Genomic DNA, 22,359 nt, shown 5'->3' on the forward strand with positions numbered 1-22,359 from the left:
CATCTCCTTGATTACAGGTCCAATAGGGGCTAGTTATTGGATGAGGGTAATTGAAGGCTGTAGGGGAGGGGCTTTTTAGGTGGGGTGGGTGCTTCTTTGGGGAGGCTTGGGAGGCTCACATTTTTAAATTGTTTTTGATACAGTGATTAATAAAAGTTTGTGTAGATATTTTCTTAAAAATAGTCTGAGCTGTTTTTGTTTGATTTGGACCATACCCACCCATATATATCTCACAGTGTTTGATGTGCTATTACAAGGGATTGATTGCTGAAAAGGAACCAGTGTTCCCCTGAGGCAAACGATTCCCTGTGCTGTGAATGAATCAAGATGCCTGAAATCAGGAGGCATCTTAATTCATGAACCGAAATTAAAAAAAAAAAAAATCTCGTACTCCATGTTCTCTTCCAGTAGAGTGCCACCTAGTGGCCAAAAACTAAAATTAAAGTAAAAATGGAAAAAAAAAAAAAAGATACACACTAAATAAAAACTGATTGACTCCTCACCCTGCCCATTAACTAAGAAAATAAAAACACATGTTTAAAAAAAAAAAGTCAAAAATTACAGTTTTTTAAAAAAAAACATAAATCGTTACCTTTTTTTTCCCTTTTTTTTTTTCTTATTATTCCTGTTAAAATGCATTTAGAATAAAATAATTCTTCGCAAAATGTACCACCCAAAGAAAGCCTAATAGGTGGCAAAAAAACCCAAGATATAGAACATATAGGGTGTAATAAGTAGTGATAAAATTATTGGCAAATGAATGGAAGGAACGCTGACAGGGGAAAATTGCCTTCATCCTGGAGGTGAAAACACCTACGTGCTGAAGTGGTTAAATTACAACTTCTGCAGCAGTGGCTCCTGGGAGCTATAAATTCTTTGGAACCCACAGCCTTGAAGAAATACCTGCATATTGACCCGGTCCCTGCTCAAAGAGGGACACAAGCCTGCACGCTGTCAAAACCCTTGTCAGCCAAGACATCAGGGCCCATGTGCAATCAGGGCCGGTTTAAGCAACAATGGGGCCCCAGAGCAAAATAAACCTGGGGACCCCCCCAACAGATACCCCGGAACAAAAATTGGCATTAAGGGACCTTTTTTGCAGCTGGTATAGTCAGGGTGTGCAGCCCCAATCGGTCGGAGCTCCACATTCTGGCTACCCCAGCCTGCATGGGGGACAAGGGGTTAAAAAGATTCAGGAGGGGGGACCCCACATAATTAAAAAAAAAAAAAAAAACACACTCTAAACATAAAATTTTTGGGGGGAAAATAGGAAAAAATGCCAGGGATCTTCATACAGCCATATTGCGGCTGTATAGCGATCCCTGGCCAAAGCGCTGCAGCTGCGTATGGACCCCCTGGAAACCCCGTCAGGAAATGTATTGCTCTTTATTTTGATGAATGTAAAATGACACTACCGTTAGGTTTGCTACTAAAAGTGACATTTACCGCATTTAAAAGTATACTTTTTTCCTTCGAAATTTTAACATCGATTTTCTCAAAAACTATAATGTCTTTTTGAAAAATTGTTTTTTTTTCCTCTTATTCCCTGTCACAGGAGCCCCTTGTGGCTGACCGCACTTAGCCTTCTAAACGGTGCCAGCGCACAGATCGTGCGAACTCTGGTCGCAGTCAATGCGCAGGAACCGTTAAGAATTAGCCGCAGACAACTCAGAAGGGAGCCTGTGAGACACGGGTGATTACAACGTCACCTACTGGTTCAGAGTAAACTGCCACCACCGCGGTTACTATGGGACCGTGGGGCCCACTAACTGACTGACTAATCCTGCGAATAAAACGGTTAAACACACGATATTCTGTCTAGCCAACAACAAACAAACAGTAGCGTATCTTCAGAGACCCGGGATCATTTCTGTGTGTGCTGATAAGCAGGGTAGCGGAAAGTGAATGACTTGGAGAAAGTCGTTTATTCACGCAATATAAATAATTAATATATACAGACAATTATGAAAATCAACAATTATGAAAACAGCAATAGCCAGTATGAAAAATAAAAGAAGGGAGAAAAATACTTAGTTCTGGAAAGATGTCCTTATTGTGGGAAGAATCATAAAGTCCTTGGTTTCAAAGTCCAGAGTTCAGAGTTCAGACCAGGTGGATGCCAGCATATCCTCAAGCTGGCATCTGATGAGTGCAAGATGGTTCAGTGTGGAGGACAAACGCCCGCCTGCTGGCTCTGTGCTTTTGATGAAGCTGGTTTGGGGGTGTGGCAATGCCGGCCCCCTCTGAACTACCAGCAAATGACAGTTCATTCCCTCTCAGAGATTTTAGAGCTAAACTTATGAATTGCTGTAACTCCTGAACCATACACGTTACATTTAGGGGGGTAACAGCTTCATACTTGGAGGAAAATACAGATTAATATGATACCTGACATGGCTAGTGCATCAGATCAGGGTCCTGAGTAGATTCATACCTGGGTGGTAGGGGCCCCGGGCCCCTCTCGACTGGTATCAAGAGATCCAGCATGACCCTACGGATCCAATGATACCGCTCTCATAACCACCCTATTTATTGTATTCTGTAAATGGGCAAAAGATTATATTGTACATTCATTTCTTCCTGCTAAGGCTGGAGTCAGCCTGACTGGAGTCCAGCTGTGTCTGCTTCTTGTCTATGAAGGCCCTGTTGGCTCCTTCAATTAACATCTGAATGTGAAATCTGCTTAGACAACTCTGAGTTTACACCTCTGGCTTGATCAGCAGTCACAGGGCCAGTCTTCCTGCCAGCTGCTTGTCACCTTATACCTGATGGATGGGCCATCAGCACAGCTTGAAGCCAGGGACTCTCTGGGCCCAGGCTCATTAGCATATCAAAAGGGCCAACCAGCATTTGGAATGGTGCTCTCTTGCTAAGAAAAGGACTGCAGACCTCCTACACAATAAATCCAGAGTGTACCGATTTGACGCGCAATCGACGCAGGAATCGAGTGCGATCGTTCTTTTCTTCACGGGCGGTTCCAGGACGCGCCTGCGTCCCCGCAATCGTCCGTGACATTCCCAATGATCTCCTTAACATATCCTGCGAATTTAGGGTTTCTAGCATTTAAGGTGGATTTGCTATTAACCATTAAAGTCGGCGGGTTTTTAAATGTGTATTTTTTTTTCCTTTGAAACTTTAAAATCGTTTTTCTCAAAAACTATAAGGCCGATTTGAATTTTTTTTCCTCTTGTAGCCACTGGGGGCCCCTACAAGCTCTGGGGCCATGGGGCAATTGCCCCCTTTGCCTCTATGGTAGCGCCGGCCCTGTATGAAATTCACTTTTTACTCCTGAGTTTTCTCCTAGGTGTTAATTTCAAACTTGTCAATAAAAGGCCCTTTAACCTCCTTGGCGGTTATCCCCGAGATAGGGCCGGGGCGGAAAACCGCAGCTAAGAGCGGTAATCCCGACTTCTGCTTGGGTTAGCCGCCAGAGGCTGTATGCAGAGCAATGTGCACAGCGGGAGCGTTTCTACATACCTCCCGGGGATACCGACGTCGGGTGGCATTTTTCTTCCTCTCCTCCGGGGCTTGCTTCCTGCTGATGAGGTCGCCGGCTGTCATCATGACGACAGCTGGCAAATAATCTCACTTTAGAGTTGCAGCGCCACCCGGAGGATGGAGGTATAACTGCAGCACGGGAGCCAGGGAGGTGAGTGATTGCAGGTATTGGCTCCTTGGGCGAGCGCCTGGGTGAGTGGGTGGATGCACACCTCCAACCTCTGGTGTCTAGACTTCCGGGGTATCTTCAAGATACCCGTCATGTTCTTTCTAGTCTCGACAAGTTCAGGTGGGAGGGGAGGTTTCAGTGGGTGACTCTTGATGTCACTTCATCGTATTCCTTTATTCCCCATGCACTTGCCTTACAAGCATTGGAGTTTCACTTAACTACTTATTCATCATTTGATTTTTCACTACAATCTTTTTTGCTCATGGCAGTGGAGTACCTCCCTCACACATAACTTTTTTGATTTTGATTCACAGTTTTATCTCCAGAGGTGTGGAGCTTCTATGGGGGCAAAGTTTTCCCCCTCCCTGGCCAACCTGTATATGGGTTGGTGGGAGGAGCTCCGCATCTTTGGAGATGATAACCCTTTTTCCTCCCATATACAATGGTATGGGAGGTATATAGATGATTTGTTGTTGGTGTGGGGGGGGGGGGGGGGGCTTTTGGAGTCATTTTTGAATTATCTAAATGATAATAAACTGAATCTAAATTTTACAATGAACACCCATGCTACTATGATTGATTACCTAGATCTCACCTTGATGGGAGATCCCGTGTCACAATCTATTTTTACCCGTACTTTTCGCAAACCGACATCGGGTAATTCCATTTTACTGGCCAATTCTTGTCATCCCAAACACACCATCAATGCTATTCCCACAGGTGAATTTATTAGGGCAATGCGCAATTGCTCCACTTTGGAGGATACTAATAAGGAGTGCAGTCTGGTCAAATCCAGACTATGACAGAGGGGCTACGCAGATTGACAATTAAGAACCAGTCGAAACAAAATGGCCATAAAATCTTATGGGTGGGAGGAGTCGGTGTAGTCAAACGGGGACAGGGGCTGTTACTTTTGTAACAGAATATAGTTTGGAATATTCAAATATTGTTAATACAATTAAAAAGTATCTTCCGGTTTTATATTCAGACCCTAAGCTTAAGTTGGTCCTAGACAAAGGTTGCCGTTTTTCGGCCCGTAAGGCACCCACTTTCTAGACTGTCTCCTAGCCTCTTTGCATCCTCCGCCTTCAGACGCACTCCAACATGGCTTAACAAGTGGGTTCTTACCCCTGTGGTTTTTCTACTTGTCATTATTGTAGATGTCATCAAAAAGGTACTTCCATTTTTTCCTATTCAGCTAATAGGTCCTTTCCCATTGTACAGTATATCAATTGTGACACTAAATATACAATCTATGTGATTTCTTGCACCAGTTGTCGTATTCAGTATGTGGGGTGCACCACCCGTAATCTTCGGGCAAGAATTGGTGAACACTACTGTGGGGCTAACTGGAACACTTTTCAAAAGTCCGCTGTATCCAAACATTTTGAGAACTGTCACAAAGGGAATATGACCTCTTTTAAATATCAGGGAGTGGAAAGAGTGGTCTGTCCATCTAGGGGTGGAGATCTCCAGAGACTCCTTCTTAACCATTTCCCGACCGCCGTATATACAATTGGCGGCCGGGAAGTGGACCCCGCAAGGACCGCCGTATAGACAAATGGTGGCGGTCCTTTTACGGGCATGGGCGGCACGATCAAGTCATTCGTGACGCGATCGGTCGCCGGCGACTGGCTCCGCCCCCCTCGCACTGTAACCCACCGGCCGTTCGGAAGTGCCGGCGGGTTACTAGCACCCAGATCGCCGCATACAAAGTGTAAAATACACTTTGTAATGTATACAAAGTGTATTATACTGGCTGCCTCCTGCCCTGGTGGTCCCAGTGTCCGAGGGACCACCAGGGCAGGCTGCAGCCACCCTAGTCTGCACCCAAGCACACTGATTTCCCCCCCCCCCTGCCCCCTGATCGCCCACAGCACCCCTCAGACCCCCCCCTGCCCACCCCCCAGACCCCTGTTTGCACCCAATCACCCCCCTAATCACCCATCAATCACTCCCTGTCACTATCTGTCAACGCTATTTTTTTATGCCCTAAACTGCCCCCTGCTCCCTCCTGATCACCCCCCCCCACCCCTCAGATTCTCCCCAGACCCCCCCATGTACTGTATGCATCTATCCCCCTGATCACCTGTCAATCACCCATCAATCACCCCCTGTCACTGCCACCCATCAATCAGCCCCTAACCTGCCCCTTGCGGGCAATCTGATCACCCACCCACACCAATAGATCGCCCGCAGATCCGACGTCAGATCACCTCCCAAGTGCAGTGTTTACATCTGTTCTCTACCCTAAACACCCACTAATTACCCATCAATCACCCCCTATCACCACCTGTCACTGTTACCATCAGATCAGACCCTAATCTGCCCCTTGCGGGCACCCAATCACCCGTCTACACGCTCAGATTGCCCTCAGACCCCCCCTTATCAATTCGCCAGTGCAATATTTACATCTGTTCTTCCCTGTAATAACCCACTGATCACCTGTCAATCACCTGTCAATAACCCATCAATCACCCCCTGTCACTGCCACCCATCAATCACCCCCTGTCACTGCCACCCATCAATCAGCCCCTAACCTGCCCCTTGCGGGCAATCTGATCACCCACCCACACCAATAGATCGCCCGCAGATCCGACGTCAGATCACCTCCCAAGTGCATTGTTTACATCTGTTCTCTACCCTAAACACCCACTAATTACCCATCAATCACCCCCTGTCACTGCTACCTATCAGATTAGACCCCTATGCCACTCAATCACCCGCCCACACCCTCAGAACACCCTCAGACCCCAGCCCTGATCACCTCGCCAGTGCATTGCTTGCATCTATTCCCCCCTCTAATCACACCTTGAGACACCCATCAATCACCTCACCCCCTAGCACACCTACCCATCAGATCAGGCCCTAATTTACCCCGTGTGGGCTCCTGATCACTCGGCCAAACCCTCAGATCCCCCTCAGACCCTCTTCCGATCACCTCCCCAGTGTATTGATTGCATCTATTTTCCCCTCTAACCACCCCCTGAGACACCCATCAATCACCTCCTGTCACCCCCCTAGCACTCCTATCCATCAGATCAGGCCCAAAACTACCTGTCATCTAAAAGGCCACCCTGCTTATGACCGGTTCCACAAAATTCGCCCCCTCATACACCACCTGTCATCAAAATTTGCAGATGCTTATACCCCTGAACAGTCATTTTGAGACATTTGGTTTCCAGACTACTCACGGTTTTGGGCCCGTAAAATGCCAGGGCGGTATAGGAACCCCACAAGTGACCCCATTTTAGAAAAAAGACACCCCAAGGTATTCTGTTAAGTGTATGACGAGTTCATAGAAGATTTTATTTTTTGTCAAAAGTTAATGGAAATTGATTTTTGTTGTTTTTTTTTTCACAAAGTGTCATTTTTCACTAACTTGTGGCAAAAAAATAAAATCTTCTATGAACTCGCCATGCTCCTAACGGAATACCTTGGGGTGTTTTCTTTCTAAAATGGGGTCACTTGTGGGGTTCCTATACTGCCCTGGCATTTTAGGGGCCCTAAACCGTGAGGAGTAGTCTAGAAAACAAATGCCTCAAAATGACCTGCGAATAGGACGTTGGGCCCCTTAGTGCACCTAGGCTGCAAAAAAGTGTCACACATGTGGTACCGCCGTACTCAGGAAAAGTAGTATAATGTGTTTTGGGGTGTATTTTTACACATACCCATGCTGAGTGGGAGAAATATCTCTGTAAATGGACAATTGTGTGTAAAAAAAAAAATCAAACAATTGTCATTTACAGAGATATTTCTCCCACCCAGCATGGGTATGTGTAAAAATACACCCCAAAACAAATTATACTACTTCTCCTGAGTATGGCAATACCACATGTGTGGCACTTTTTTGCAGCCTAACTGCGCTAAGGGGCCCAAAGTCCAATGAGCACCTTTAGGCTTTACAGGGGTGCTTACAATTTAGCACCCCCCAAAATGTCAGGACAGTGAACACACCCCACAAATGACCCCATTTTGGAAAGTAGACACTTCAAGGTATTCAGAGAGGGGCATGGTGAGTCCGTGGCAGATTTCATATTTTTTTTGTCGCAAGTTAGAAGAAATGAAAACTTTTTTTTTTTTTTTGTCACAAAGTGTCATTTTCCGCTTACTTGTGACAAAAAATAATATCTTCTATGAACTCACTATGCCTCTCAGTGAATACTTTGGGATGTCTTCTTTCCAAAATGGGGTCATTTGAGGGGTATTTATACTATCCTGGAATTCTAGCCCCTCATGAAACATGACAGGTGGTCAGAAAAGTCAGAGATGCTGGAAAATGGGAAAATTCACTTTTTGCACCATAGTTTGTAAACGCTATAACTTTTACCCAAACCAATAAATATAGGCTGAATGGGTTTTTTTTTAATCAAAAACATGTTTGTCCACATTTTTCGTGCTGCATGTATACAGAAATTTTACTTTATTTGAAAAATGTCAGCACAGAAAGTTAACAAAATCATTTTTTTGACAAAAATCATGTCTTTTTTGATGAATATAATAAAAAGTAAAAATTGCAGCAGCAATCAAATAGCACCAAAAGAAAGCTGTATTAGTGACAAGAAAAGGAGCCAAAATTCATTTAGGTGGTAGGTTGTATGAGCGAGCAATAAACCGTGAAAGCTGCAGTGGTCTGAATGGAAAAAAAGTGCCTGGTCCTTAAGGGGGGTAAAGCCCACGGTCCTCAAGTGGTTAAACGAGAGGCCTTTTGGATCCATCGCATGGGCACTCGTTTCCCGGCGGGCTTAAATACCCGTTGGGATATAAATCTTATATACGATTTCTAAATTGTATTACTTTTTTGCTTTTTGCCAGGCAATATCTATTTTCTCCTCCTTTTTCTATTTGCATATTTTTGCACACTTTTTTTATGAATAGGTGTTTTTAGAATATTTTCTACATCTTTTGTATACATATTGTTGTTTAACTATGTTAATTATGAGATGTATTTGTATCTTTAAGAGGGATTTGTTCTTTGCTGGTGGGATGGGTGTGGAGTGGAGTTTTCTCCCTCCCCTCCCTCTCGGCTATAAAGTTCCCACCTCTTTCCAGGAACATTATGACTATGATTAAGGGCGAACTTTGAGCCCGATACGCGTTAGTCTTTCCTGTGGCTGTTTTTGTGTCATTTTACGTGGTTTGTCTAAATAAAGTATACCAGCTTTTACTGTCCTACTGAGTCTGCGGATCCTTCCTCATCTGATGTTACTCATGGCGTGGCCGACCTGATCCCGCATCGGTGGACAGTTTCTTTGTGGGGTTTTAGAGCGTTTGGCTTTCTACTCACATGATTGCTAAAACTGTTGATCTCCCTGGTAGCATGATTTTTTCCAGGTCTTAGGGTTTGAAAGGGTGCAAAAAAATTGTACCGCTTTTAGGCCCTAAAATCCGGAAAGAATCATAGCGCCAAGGGGGTTAAACCACCCGAGAGCAAAACAAATACTCCAAATAACTTTTCACCTACTTTCAGTGCTTTTTCCATTGCAATGTGCTAAAAAGATATAGTTATTGAAGATGAAAAATGATCTATTAGGAGAAAACTCAGGTGAGAAAATGAATTGCATATGGGCCCAGGTGAGATCATTTCACAGCCAGCTGGTCCGGTTCCTATTTCTAGCTGTCTGAGTGCGCTCTCTTACCTACTCCTTGTCCTTTGCAGATTTTAGCGCCACCAAGAGTGGACTACATAGAGCAGCACCGGCTATCATCCAAATCGACCTGTCATAACTCACACCACAGCTTTATCCAGATTGCTCCCCTTGCTCTGACTTGCATCAGAGCTAGTCATGAAAGCCCCTTTCTGTACATACATTTATTAGAGGCAGAGGATCAGCAGGACAGTCAGGCAATGTTCATTGTTTAAAAGGAAATAAATATGGCAGATTCCATATCCCTTTCACTTCATCTGTCTATTAAGGGGGTTTTAGGACTTGGGGAGACAGCCAGAAAGATTTCATCATGGGAATATAAAAGATTTAGGAAAATAACACTACTTGCAATTATAAAAACTGTAAGGATTGTTTGAATTGGGTGGACAGTGGGAGTGCTTGCACTGGTTAATTAAGAGAGATAGCAAGTGGGAGTGAGGGACTGCAGTGCCTCTTAAAGGGACTAGTCTCCGAGCAGTGCAGAAACTATGGAAAGATGCATATCATTTTAAAGATCTTTCTCCTCTTTCCAATGATATATAAACCGCCGCCCTACGCCTTTTAGTTTTCGCTATTTTTGCGATTGAAATTGAAGTGGCCGCGATTTCGATCGCGAAAATATAGAAAACTAAAAGGCGTAGGGTGATGATTTAGGTGTCGCCAGAAAGAGGAGAAAGAGAGCTTTAAAATGATATCCATCTTTCCATAGTTACATTGTATTACACTTTTTCCTAAAGTCAGCAGCTCCATTCTGCTGAATGCAGCTGCTGACACTGGAGAAAGTGTCATCCTGTGTAATACAATGTAACTATGGAAAGATGGATATCATTTTAAAGCTCTCTTTCTCCTCGTTCTGGCGACACCTAAATCATCGCCCTACGTCTTTTAGTTTTCTCTATTTTCACGATTGGAATTGCGGCAATTTAAAATAGCGAAAACTAAAAGGCGTAGAGCAGTGGTTTATCTATCATTGGAAAGAGGAGAAAGAGAGCTTTAAAATGATATGCATCTTTCCATAGTTTCCTTTAACCTCTCATCTTGCCTGGATCAGTTGCTAATGGAGGCCCGATAAATATCTAGTCTTTATGCATCTTAATGCATTGCACAGACATGTGACCTTTCTTTACTATACTTTAATGTTTAATATTCCATCTTCTGACAGTAACCTGACAAAGCTCTTTCTTTCCGATCTAGAAGTGGCATCACTACTTTCTAGGCTGGAATATGGGTTGGGATGCTTTTTAGTCTTTGTTGGCCTTCGTGGAACAAGTGAAGAACTTGGGCTGAAATCCACCAATCTCTGGATCTACCAAGAGAGTGACCTCAACATTGCGTGAGTCTTGGACACATAATGTATTTGATCAATGGCTACCTCCTGCTCACAACTACAAAACTTTTCTCAAGTGGTCCCAAATCAGTGAAATTATCTTCCTAGTAATGTAAGACTCCCCTACTTTTTTTTTTAACCAACGGCTGTTTATTGAGACAAAATAAAAGCAGTGTACATGGTACAGTAGGTAATCAAGTCAATGTAAAATACAAGAGCAGTAAAGCATCAGATACAAGAGTGTTCAAACTGTGAACAAAAGATAAATACAAGATCAGTAGGTGATCCACATATTAAACTACACGTGAGGACTAGAGAGCCATCTATTCCAGATATGGGAGAATTTAGTGGAACAGTTTCTGTGATTAAAAACTAGCTTTCTACATGGTTGAGACCTTTTACTTTAGTTTTCCAGTCCCCCAGAGAGGAACATAAGACAGTCATCTGAAAGCAATGCACTGTTTGAATGAAAATAGAGTTTGGATCAGTAAGCCTTGTCAAAGTTTGACAGGCTCTCTTCTGTGAGGTTTAGGATACACATCTTGATATCCAGAACCACGGGTTGTGTCACGCAGAAAGGCAACCACTTGTCTCCAGAAGGCCCCCCCACCGAGGGGCATTGCCATAGTAAGTGCATGAAGGTCGGATTAGGAAGGGCACATTTGGGACAACAGGGAGGATGCAGTAGTGGAGAAATTAAGTAATTAAGATGGGATTACATAAGTTTGGTGGCGAGTATAGACTTGGGTCAATCTGTCTCTGAGACAAGGAGATATACGTTTTACAGTTTGTAGACAGTCCTCCCATTCCTCCTCTTCTATCTGCACACGCAACTTTTATTAAGTTTAAACAATACAATAAAACAAATTTGTTTATAGAGATTTCATCATTTGATACTCCTATTTTTCTGTACTCCCTGAACTACTCTCTAGCTCCTTTATCCTACAGAAAATGGTAGCTTTCATACCTGCTGTATCTTGTGTGTTCCACCACCTCTTAAAGGAATACTCTAGGGAGGGGGGGGGGGGGGGGGTTGGGGGAAAATGAGTTGAACTTACCCGGGGCTTCTAATGGTCCCCCGCAGACATCCTGTGCCCGCGCAGCCACTCACCGTTGCTCCGGCCCCGCCTCTGGTTCACTTCTGGAATTTCAGACTTTCAATTCTGAAAACCACTACGCCTGCGTTGCCGTGTCCTCGCTGACGTCGCTAGGAGCGTACTGCACAGGCGCAGACCGTACTGGAACTGCGCAGTACACTCCTGGTGACATCAGCGTGAGTGAGGACATGGCAACCCAGGCGCAGTGGTTTTCAGAATTTAGAGAAAACTAAAAGGCGTAGGGCGACGATTTAGGTGTCGTCAGAAAGAGGAGAAAGAGAGCTTTAAAATGATATCCATCTTTCCATAGTTACTTGTATTACACAGGACGACACTTTCCCCAGTGTCAGCAGACACGGAAAAAGTCGCCCTGTGTAATACAAGAAACTATGGAAAGATGGATATAATTTTAAAGCTCTCTTTCTCCTCTTTCTGACGACACCTAAATAGTCGCCCTACGCCTTTTAGTTTCCTCTATTTTCGCGATTGAAATCGCGGCAGTGGCAATTTCATTCGCGAAAATAGCGAAAACTAAAAGGCGTAGGGCGGCGGTTTATATATCATTGGAAAGAGGAGAAAGAGAGCTTTATGCATCTTTCCATAGTTTCTGCACTGCTCGGAGTCCCTTTAAGTGTTCTTCTATATGGCTTTGCCCACTGCCTGTAGATAAAGCATGATGGGTTTTGCCAAGTGATAACCTGACAATATCCTCTGTTTTAGAAGCCAATTCTATACATGAGTATTTGAAATCTTCAAGAAACGTTTGACTTGCATACAGGTTCCCCACAGTCAGTAATAAAAGCAATTCTGGTTTTCCTTGATTTGTTCTGTGTTAGTATCGGTCCTTTTATTTACAAGGCTTATTTCCTCATACTCAGGTTGGGAAAATACGATTTGGAGCTAGAGCAAATATGTGAGAATCTGCCTTTGATGTTTATTACCTTCCCATCTGCCAAGGATCCAACTTACCAACAGCGCCACCCAGGTGAGAGACACCCCTGAAACATGAGCCCCAATAATCCTTCTGTGCCCCCATTGAGACGTCCTACTGCATTGTTTGTTATCTATGAATGATGAAGAATGACTAAGCAGCTGAGGATAAGGCTTAAAGTGAACCAGAGACGAGGCACCCTCATGTATTTGACCAAATATATCCGTGGGCGGATCAGTGAATAATGGCGCACAGCGCCTATGCATAAAAATGGCGCTGCATTAAAAACATATCACTATTTATCGTTAGTACTGCATAATAATGGCGCAAAGGGAAAAAAAGAAAAAAACGGCACACAGTAACGTTATTTATGAATAGCGCTGTTCATATGACAAAAAGGCAGACGATATTGCGCACAGTAACATTACTTATCAATAGCTAACCTACATAAGCCAAACTGCAGACGTTATTTGACTGCAAAACGGTGAATGAATTTAATGTAACACTGTCAAGGTTAGGGTTAGGCCCCACCAGGGGAGATTTAGGGTTAGGCCCCACCAGGGGAGATTTAGGGTTAGGCACCACCAGGGGGGTGCTTAGGGTAGGCACCTCCAGGGGAGTGGTTAAGGTTAGGCACCACCGGGGGGGGGTCTTAGGGTTCGGCACCACCAGGGGGGTCTTAGGGTTAGGCACCACCAGGGGGGTCTTAGGGTTAGGCACCACCAGGGAAGGGGTTAGGGTTAGGAACCACCAGGGGGGTCTTAGGGTTAGTCACCACCAGGGGAGTGGTTAAGGTTAGGCACCACCGGGGGGGTCTTAGGGTTCGGCACCACCAGGGGGATGGTTAGGGTTAGGCAGCACCAGGGGGGTGGTTAGGGTTTGGCACCACCAGGGGGGTGGTTAGGGTTAGGCACCACCAAAGGGGTCTTAGGGTTAGGCACCACCAGGGAAGGGGTTAGAGTTAGGCACCACCAGGGGGGTCTTAGGGTTAGTCACCACCAGGGAAGGGGTTAGGATTAGGCACCACCAGGGGGGGTCTTAGGGTTAGTCACCACCAGGGGGATGGTTAGGGTTTGGCACCACCAGGGGGGTGGTTAGGGTTAGGCACCACCAAAGGGGTCTTAGGGTTAGGCACCACCAGGGAAGGGGTTAGAGTTAGGCACCACCAGGGGGGTCTTAGGGTTAGTCACCACCAGGGAAGGGGTTAGGATTAGGCACCACCAGGGGGGTCTAGGGATTAGGGAAAGGCACAGAGAGGGTTATGTGTGTTATCACTAATTTTCAATAAAATAAACAGAGTCAAATAACGATAAGGCTATAACGTTAAATAGCGATAAGCGACAAACGGATTAGCGGCAACACCCTGCGTCATTATTCGCAGGCGCCATTTTCAGATGGATGCATCAGTGGGAACATTATAGAAAACACCTACCCTGCTTTCTGTTTCATTCTTCACTGCTCAGCCTGCTTGTTTTCAGCCCTGATAAAATCCCCGACTGAGCATTCAGTCTGGCTTTGCTCAGGAATCATTATAGCTGAGTCTGTCTTCTCTGATATATTTTCAAGCCCAAGCCTGCTTCCTTCTGGCTCTGCTATAATGACTTAGCAATAATGTTTCCTGAGCAAAGCCAGACTGAATGCTCAGTCGGGGATTTTATCAGGGCTGATAACAAGCAGGCTGAGCAGTGAAGGATGAAACAGAGAGCAAGGTAGGCATTTTCTCTAATGTCCCCACTGATATATATGGTAAAATACATGAGGGTGCGTCCTCTCTGGTTCACTGTAACCCTCATACACATGCTCGATAATCGTCCAAAATAATCATTTTCAGAGCATCTCGGGCATACTGGGTCTGCCTCACAACAGTGATGCAGCATAGCAGATCAGTAAATGACAAACAAGTACATTCATTGCGCCACTAGACTCCTTCCACTCATTCCCCACCAGTCCTACCTCCCCTTTGCTGCTCAGCTATTACCGAACAGCATGTCTGTACAGCACTTTACAACTTGGTCTGTACAGCAATCATTCCCTGAACTGTCCTCATAGTGACCGATCAAAAATCATTAAAGGAAACCTTAACTGAGAGAGATATGGATGTTTCCATTTAAATAATACCAGTTGCCTGGCAGTCCTGCTAATCTCTTTGGCCGCAGGAGTGGCTGAATCACGCACCTGGAACAAGCATGCAGCTAATCCAGTCTGATGTCAGTCAAATCACCTGATCTGCATGCTTGTTCAGGGGCTGTGGCTAAACGTATTGGAGACACAGGATCAGCAGGAGAGCCAGGCAACTGGTATTATTTTAAAAGGAAAAATCCATATCCTTCTCACTTTAGGTTCCCTTTAAAGTGACTCCGAGCTCATAAAAAAAAGAAAGTTGTACTCACCAGGGGCTTTCTCCAGCCCAGTGCTGGTCGGGAGGTCCCACGACGGCGTCCTGGCTCTTCTCCCCGCTCCGGAATGGCTGACAGGCCGCAGCCCGGGCGACACTCGCCCGAGTGTCGGGCTGCTCCTTCGGCGTATGACGCGGATTACGTCACACGCCGGCCGCCTCGCGTCATCACGGCAGCCGGCGTGGCAGTACGGCGCATGCGCGCTTTAATCGCGCATGCGCAGTACTTTCACGCCGGCCGCCGTGATGACGCGAGGCGGCCGGCGTGTGACGTAATCCGCGTCATATGCGGAAGGAGCAGCCCGACACTCTGCTGAGTGTCGCCCGGGCTGCGGCCTGTCAGCCATTCCGGAGCGGGGAGAAGAGCCAGGACGCCATCGTGGGACCTCCCGACCAGCACTGGGCTGGAGAAAGCCCCTGGTGAGTACAACTTTCTTTTTTTGGGTGAGCTCGGAGTCCCTTTAAGGATATCAGTAACTGGGTGTTTCTTTTTCTCTACTGCTGCATAAATGCCTGTCCATCTATGTAGAACTATCCGCCATCACTCTTCTTTTCCTGCTCCTCTGACTTCCCCTAGGCCCACACCATGCAGTCGCTCCACCACCTACACGTTGCTGCAGAAGGTGGGGGTAAAAGCACTAGAAGAGAGCCAGACTGTGTACATGAAATTAAGGCGCTGGGTAATTTGGGTGCAGGATGAAGCAAAAAAATGGCTCCCCCTGCTCCTATTACTATTTCCCCTCCAGGCCACCATGGACTCTGGGGTAAGACGTAATTCCGCTGCCATCTGTTGCTGGCGGCCAAATTACGCTGTTTTTACAGTCATTTGGGCTCTGTCTTTTAATGACGCCCAAATTACTGACTGAGCGCCGCTATAGCCATAAATGACCTATGGCAGCACATGGTATGCCCAATTTTCCTGCACCATTTTTGCCTGACTCAACCAGACTATCCAACGGGGGGTGGGGAAATGAATTCTCAGAGTTACTAAAAGGCATACAACAGTATCTTGCCAGTAAATGAGTAAAGCAGTTTTTAAAGGATACCCAGACGTGTGACATGATGAGATAGACATGGGTATGTACAGTGCCAAGCACACAAATAACTAGGCTGTGTTCCTTTTTTTCTTTCTCTGTCTGAAAGAGTTAAATATCAGGTATGTAAGTGGCTGACTCAGTCCTGACTCAGAGAGGAAGTGACTACATTGTGACCCTTACTGATAGGAAACGGAACGGAATTGCTATATCACTATGGCGTAATTTCTGCGGAATTTTACGGAATTCAAATTTTTTTCCCACCAAACTGATTTCTACCTACTAAGAAGAATTTCTACTGAACAGACTCCCTTCCTCCCTCCACACACTGTAAGGTGTAAGCTGGCTTTTGAAATCCTACAATTCCCTGGAAGACAAGTCCCTCCGGGAGGAAGGGAGGAGAAAAAGGATTAGGGGAACAGTCAATAGGGTCTATGGGCTACCATATAGCATAAACCAGGTTTTATTTGCAAATATTTTAATTCTTCCGACGGAATCCGGAATTCTGCGGAATTTTGCAAAAATCCGGCAGAATTTTGATAGCGACGGAATTCAGCGCTGGCGGAATCCGCGAATTCCCGGCAGAACGGAATTTGCTCTTTCCGATCATCCCTAACTGCCAGTAGACTACATTCAGCTTCCGTGGGAATCATACAACCAAGACACACACCGAACATTTATATTGCGCCTTTCTCCTGGCAGACTCAAAGCACCAGAGCTGCAGCCACTAGGGTGCGCTCTGTAGGCCACAGGGGCGTGGCTGGGATCCTAAGAGGTTGCTAGGATCCGGGGCACCTTTGGGCACTCCAGCTGAAAAATGGGTGTGGCCACACACCAGAATGTAGGTGTGGTCATGGGTGGGGCCAAATTTACATGAACTTAAAGCGGACCCAAACCAAACATTTTTTTAATTAAAAATATTTAGTTGCACCACTCTGACACATGCAAAGATAAATAAACTCTTCTTCAAACCTATGAGCATTTCAGTGCATGCTTTTCCCCTTTCTCTTTTCATAACTAGGGTTATACTGGGGGCAGCTATTAGCAATTCCTCCATTGCCGGACAACAACTACTCCACCAGTTTGCCGGATTTTGTCCCAGCAATTTGAAAGGAAGGGAGGGGTTCCTCCAATAAATGTAAAATATTTTAGATTTGTCATCATGCAGCTGAAAAAGGCTGCTATTTATTATTATAATTTAGAAAATAGATTTTATTTCTGAAATCTTGTATTTTTAATTTGGGTCCACTTTAACATCGGTCTAAGTAGGCCTGCCCAGCAAAATCTTGGATGAAGCCTCATCTCCAGTAAAAAAAAAAAAAAAAATACAGCATATCATGTAAATAGACAGTGCCACTTAAAGAAAACCTGAACTGAACATTAAAAGTCAAAATTAACATACACAAGTCATACTTCCCTCCTGTGTAGTCTACTCCTCAATCTATTTTTCCTCTCTTGCATCCTGTTTGTCCACTGTGATCAATGGAATTCTCCGTCCTCCATTTTGAAAATGGCCATTACCCATAACAGCTTCCTGGTCAGAACACTGTTAAACTGTAACATCACCCACTTGAGCCATAGGGAAACATGGACACATCAGTTCTCCTCTCAGCTGTAACTGACAGCAACTGATATATTTCAATTCTGACAAAATGTTGTCAGAACTGGAAGGGATCACTGTAAGAAGAAAATGGTGAGCTTCTGAGAGGAACTGATGGCAAGGTAACAATGTAATGTTCATTTGAAGTTATCTCATGTGTTTATTTTAAATAATTTTACTCAGTACAGGTTCTCTTTAAACATAACTAGGCAGAGTTACCTAGCTTCTGTGTAGGCTGGTCTGGCCTTCCACCAGGTTATCTGGCAGTTCCCGAAAGCATTCCCTGACTTTCTAGTGGACCCCCTCCCATACTACCATGGGCCTTCCATTGACAAGACAAGACAAATAACATTTATATTGCGCTTTTCTCCTTGCGGACTCAAAGCGCCAGAGCAGAGCAGCAGCCACTAGGGCGCGCTCTATTGGCAGTAGCAGTGTAAGGGAGACTTGCCAAAGGTCTCCTACTGAATTAGTGCTGGCTTACTGAACAGGCAGAGCCGAGATTCGAACCCTGGTCTCCTGTGTCAGAGGCAGAGCCCTTAACCATTACACCATCAGCCAACTGCTGAGGCACCACAACTCCCAGCATGCCCCCATAGGAAAACCACAGCTCCCTGCATGCCCTCATAAAGGCATCACAGTGCCTAGCACAGCACTACAGCACCCAGTATGCCCACATAGAGGCACCACTGCAACCAGCATAATCCTGATTGATGCACCACAGCACCCAGCATGCCCACCATTGAGGAACCACAGCGGACTCTGCCTGGGGGACATCCGGGGCATCCCAGAATAGATCCGGGGCACGGGCCACTGATCTTTGGGGCTAGCGACGCCCCTGGTAGGCCGTAGCAGTGTTAGGGGATCTTGCACAAGGTCTCCTTACTGAATAGCTGCTGGCACTATCCAGCCACAAAGACATGTTATGTTTGGAAACTTTATGCTGAAACTTTATGCTCTGGTCAGGTTACCTGCAAGGCCACTTTTGAAAATTCGTCATTCATCTTTTTGTACTAATGGAGAATAATTCAGTTAACATATTTGCAACCTATTCCTATACAACAAAGTCCCCTGTATCCAGCACTGGCGGGGATTGCCTGATGCCGGATACGTATGCATCTGGTTAGCTGCATGCAGAAAAAAAGGTGCATGCTGCATATTTCTGCAGAGTACATCCGAACCCCCATAGCCATGCATTACACTGCTATAGCAATTCGGATGCAAATTTGCATCAGCATGCGTGCTGCATCCGTTTCAGAAACTGACTCAGCATCCGTGTGGAAATTGGTACCACCACTCCATGGACCTCCACAGTTTCTTGCTTTGTGAGCAATGCTAAAAATACCCTGCCAAGTGTCCCATATCTGCACCCAAGCAGTGCCAGATTGGGATAGAAGTGCATGGTTGGGGGTCAGTGAGGTGAGTTATCAGGAGTAGAGAGGGTGAGTTTTTGTCACAGCTTACACTGGACATTTCTATATCTCTACTGGATGGGTCTGTGCACTTTACAATAAGGCCCAGTTCACATTAGCGTTTGGAGCCAAAAGGATCCGGTGAGCGGATCCGGTCTCCGGTTCACCGGATCCGGATGGCTCTGACCGCGGCCCGGTTCACATAGTGAAAACAGATCTGATCAATGATTGATTGTATCCGTTTTCACTCAGCAATACATACCTAATGTTACGTAGAAGCCAGCGGTTGAGGCTTCCTCTTCTTCCGCTGTGACTACACCATGCGTCATGTGACTAGTCACATGATGAGTCATGTAGTCACATGACGCGGAAGAAGACGGAAGCCTCTACCGCCGGCTGCTACAGAAGATTAGGTATGCATAAACCCTCCCTTACCCACCCGCCCGGCTGCTGCACCCTCCCCTCACCCTCCCGTCGCTCAGGTTCGCGTCGGCACATGCCCCCATCCCCCGCGGAACGGTCCGTTTCTACACTAGTGTGAAGAAACATTCCGTTTCCCATTGCCCCAATCCTACAGCATTTTTTGTCCGGATCCGTTCCGCTGGGCAGAATGGTCTGGAAAATTAGGGCCTGCAGCAATTTTTAGTTCCGGGGACCAGAACATGCGGAACGTATCCGTACTAACGGACGCATGTGAATGGATTCATAGGTTAACATTCAAATCCATTACGTTTGTACAGTATACGGTCCGGAAAAAAACGCTAATGTGAACTGGGCCTTAGAAGTTCAGGTTCACCCTAAACTCAGTGCAGTGAGTTTTGTTCCTGCTACATGAAAGACAAGTGTGGTTTCTGTGTAAAAATGATGGATGTAGCAGCATTTCATTCATCCTTATGTATTATGTTTTTACTACTTTATCCCACATTTTATACCCATGTACTATGTGTGCTGTAGGTCACTCCTGTATGACTCTGCTGACCATGGCTCCCTATAGGTGGTTTTCAGAGTGGAGTGGGCAGACGCCACGGCAACGCAGTGAGGAGTATCACAGCAAGAAGATGAAGCTGGCACAGTATATGCTTGACAGAGCCATCCAGGAATTCCCACACCTGGAAAGCAAGGTGAGATCCTAGCTGTCATGTTTCTGTGTAATTTGCTATTCAAAAAGCAAAATAAGCAGATTGACTGTTATGTAGCAGTTATTTAATCATACTCTTACTTGTAAGGGCCCATTTCCACTGCAAAACGCAACTGCAAACGTTTTACATTTGCGGTTTTCCCAATTATGATGTGTGTTTTTTATGCGTTTGCGTTTTCTGTTTTTCTGATTAGCAAGTGTTGTCTTGATTTTTGAAAACAGATACTAGTGGTTAAATCAATGCAAAACGCATTCAATGCATTTTTCATGCGTTCCTATACTTTACATTGAAACGCAAAATGCATCATAATCGCACAGACATGCGTTTGTGTTTTTTAAAAAGTTGGAACGCAGCAGTGGAAAAGGCCACCCAAGATTCTTATTTTAGACAGGCTGCACTTCAGAATCAGCAGACGCATGCATTTTGCTTTTTCGGCAAAAACGCAGCTAGTGGAAAAGGCCTAAGTCAGATAATTAAAGGGAACCTGAATGAGAGGCAAAAGGACGCAGCCATCTTTATTTTCTTATAAACAATGACAGTCTGACTTCTTAATTCTGTGCTGAAGCTCTGACTCTAATACTGACCCAGAATGTGACTCTGGTCTGACTCCACTGGATGCTTGTTTGTTGTAGATGTGTGACTGTATAAGGGAATTAAGATGGCAGCCTTCTTATTACTCTCACTTCAGGTTTCCTTTAAAGAGAACCGGAGACAGGCTATATGCCAGTATTTATACTTACACGGGGCTTCCTCCAGGACCATGAGGTCCGTGGGCTTTTTCTGCATATTCCCCAGTGGCTCTGTTTGTTCAGTAGCAATCCCCCCTGGAATTTTGGCCAGCCGTACCCAGTTGTGCCCCTTCAGCGCATGCACAACTTGGCCGCGCGTGCACTCCCGCCGTGCTCCCATCCTTGGGAGTGTTCTGCACCTGCGCAGTACTACTGAGCAGGCGCAGAACACTTCCGGCTGCGGGACGGGGGGGTTCGTGTACGGCTAAGCCGCGCATTCACAGGAGATCGCGGCCGGCCAAAATATCGAAGGGGATTGCTACTGAATGGAGCCACCAGAGAGGACGCAGAGAAAGCCCACGGACCTCGTTACACGGATATCCGGAATCAGGATGAGCAGCACTGTTCCTGGTGTCCCCCTCTGTAGTTGTGTCCTCCTCTATCCCCTAAACTCCTGTGTCCCATGTAACCGTAAATCTCCTGGTGTCCCCTGTGTCCTCTGATGTCCCCCTGCATCCTCCTCTTACCCCTAGCTCTGTGTCGCGCTGTCCCCTGTGTCCTGCAATGTCCTCCTAATCCTCTTCTTCACCCCCAGCTTAATGCTGCTGTGTCCTTGATCTTCAGCCTATCATGGGGAAGAAGTCCGTCAACTTGTGTTTCTACTGGAGCTGATGGTCTCACAGGCAGGACCATGGCTCCATTATTGGGCCGATCACTGCACTCGAGTAGCAATGGGTCCAGTGATTGGCCCAATGACAGAGCCTTGGTCCTGCATGTGAGACTATCAGCTCCAGTAGAAACACAAGTTGCCATACTTTTCCCCCTTATTGCCACTAGGGCTTACTTTCAGGGGATGTCTTAAAGCGGAATATAACCCGGCATTTCAACTTTGCTCTTAAACATTATTTACAGCATATTATATGCAAAAAGCATTTTTTTTATTTTACTAGACCAGCATTGGAAGGGTTAAACACAGAGGTTTAAAGTTCCGTGGAGAGATATGCAGAAGTTCAGATTGTTACATTCTATTTAGTTAAATGTATCTATTGAGAAATGTTACACACTCTTTGGCTGTCCTCCAGCTCCTTCTCAGTCAGAAAGAGTGAGTCACATTCAACACTTAGATACATTTATGTAAACAAAATGTATCTATGTCAGCTTCGGATGCATCTGCAGAAACCTCCAGGAACTTTAAAGCTCTGTGTAACCCTTCCAATGCTGGTCTAGTAAAAAAAAAAATGCTGGTTGTTTTGGAGCAAAGTTGAAATTCAGGGTTATATTCCGCTTTAATTACAGGGAAAGAGGGTACCTAGTGACAGGCTAAGCTCACACTAGGGCATTGGGTTGGGTACCCTGTAAGAACATAATCACAAAGCAACAG

The 22,359-nt window shown here is 45.5% G+C and overlaps 1 protein-coding gene across 3 annotated transcripts in view; it reads left to right on the forward strand.

The window, feature by feature from the left end:
• The window catches only part of LOC137543695 (all-trans-retinol 13,14-reductase-like), a 90,051-nt gene that overhangs the window by 48,697 nt on the left and 18,995 nt on the right, over positions 1 to 22,359 (forward strand). For all 3 annotated transcript variants that reach the window (XM_068264815.1, XM_068264816.1, XM_068264817.1), the window contains exons 7-9: positions 10,510 to 10,648; positions 12,618 to 12,724; positions 20,066 to 20,232. In XM_068264815.1, coding sequence (XP_068120916.1) covers positions 10,510 to 10,648; positions 12,618 to 12,724; positions 20,066 to 20,232 — 413 coding nt within the window. The remainder of the gene's footprint in view (positions 1 to 10,509; positions 10,649 to 12,617; positions 12,725 to 20,065; positions 20,233 to 22,359) is intronic.

Source organism: Hyperolius riggenbachi, unplaced genomic scaffold (genome assembly GCF_040937935.1).
Source record: "Hyperolius riggenbachi isolate aHypRig1 unplaced genomic scaffold, aHypRig1.pri scaffold_168, whole genome shotgun sequence".
Lineage (NCBI taxonomy): Eukaryota > Metazoa > Chordata > Amphibia > Anura > Hyperoliidae > Hyperolius > Hyperolius riggenbachi.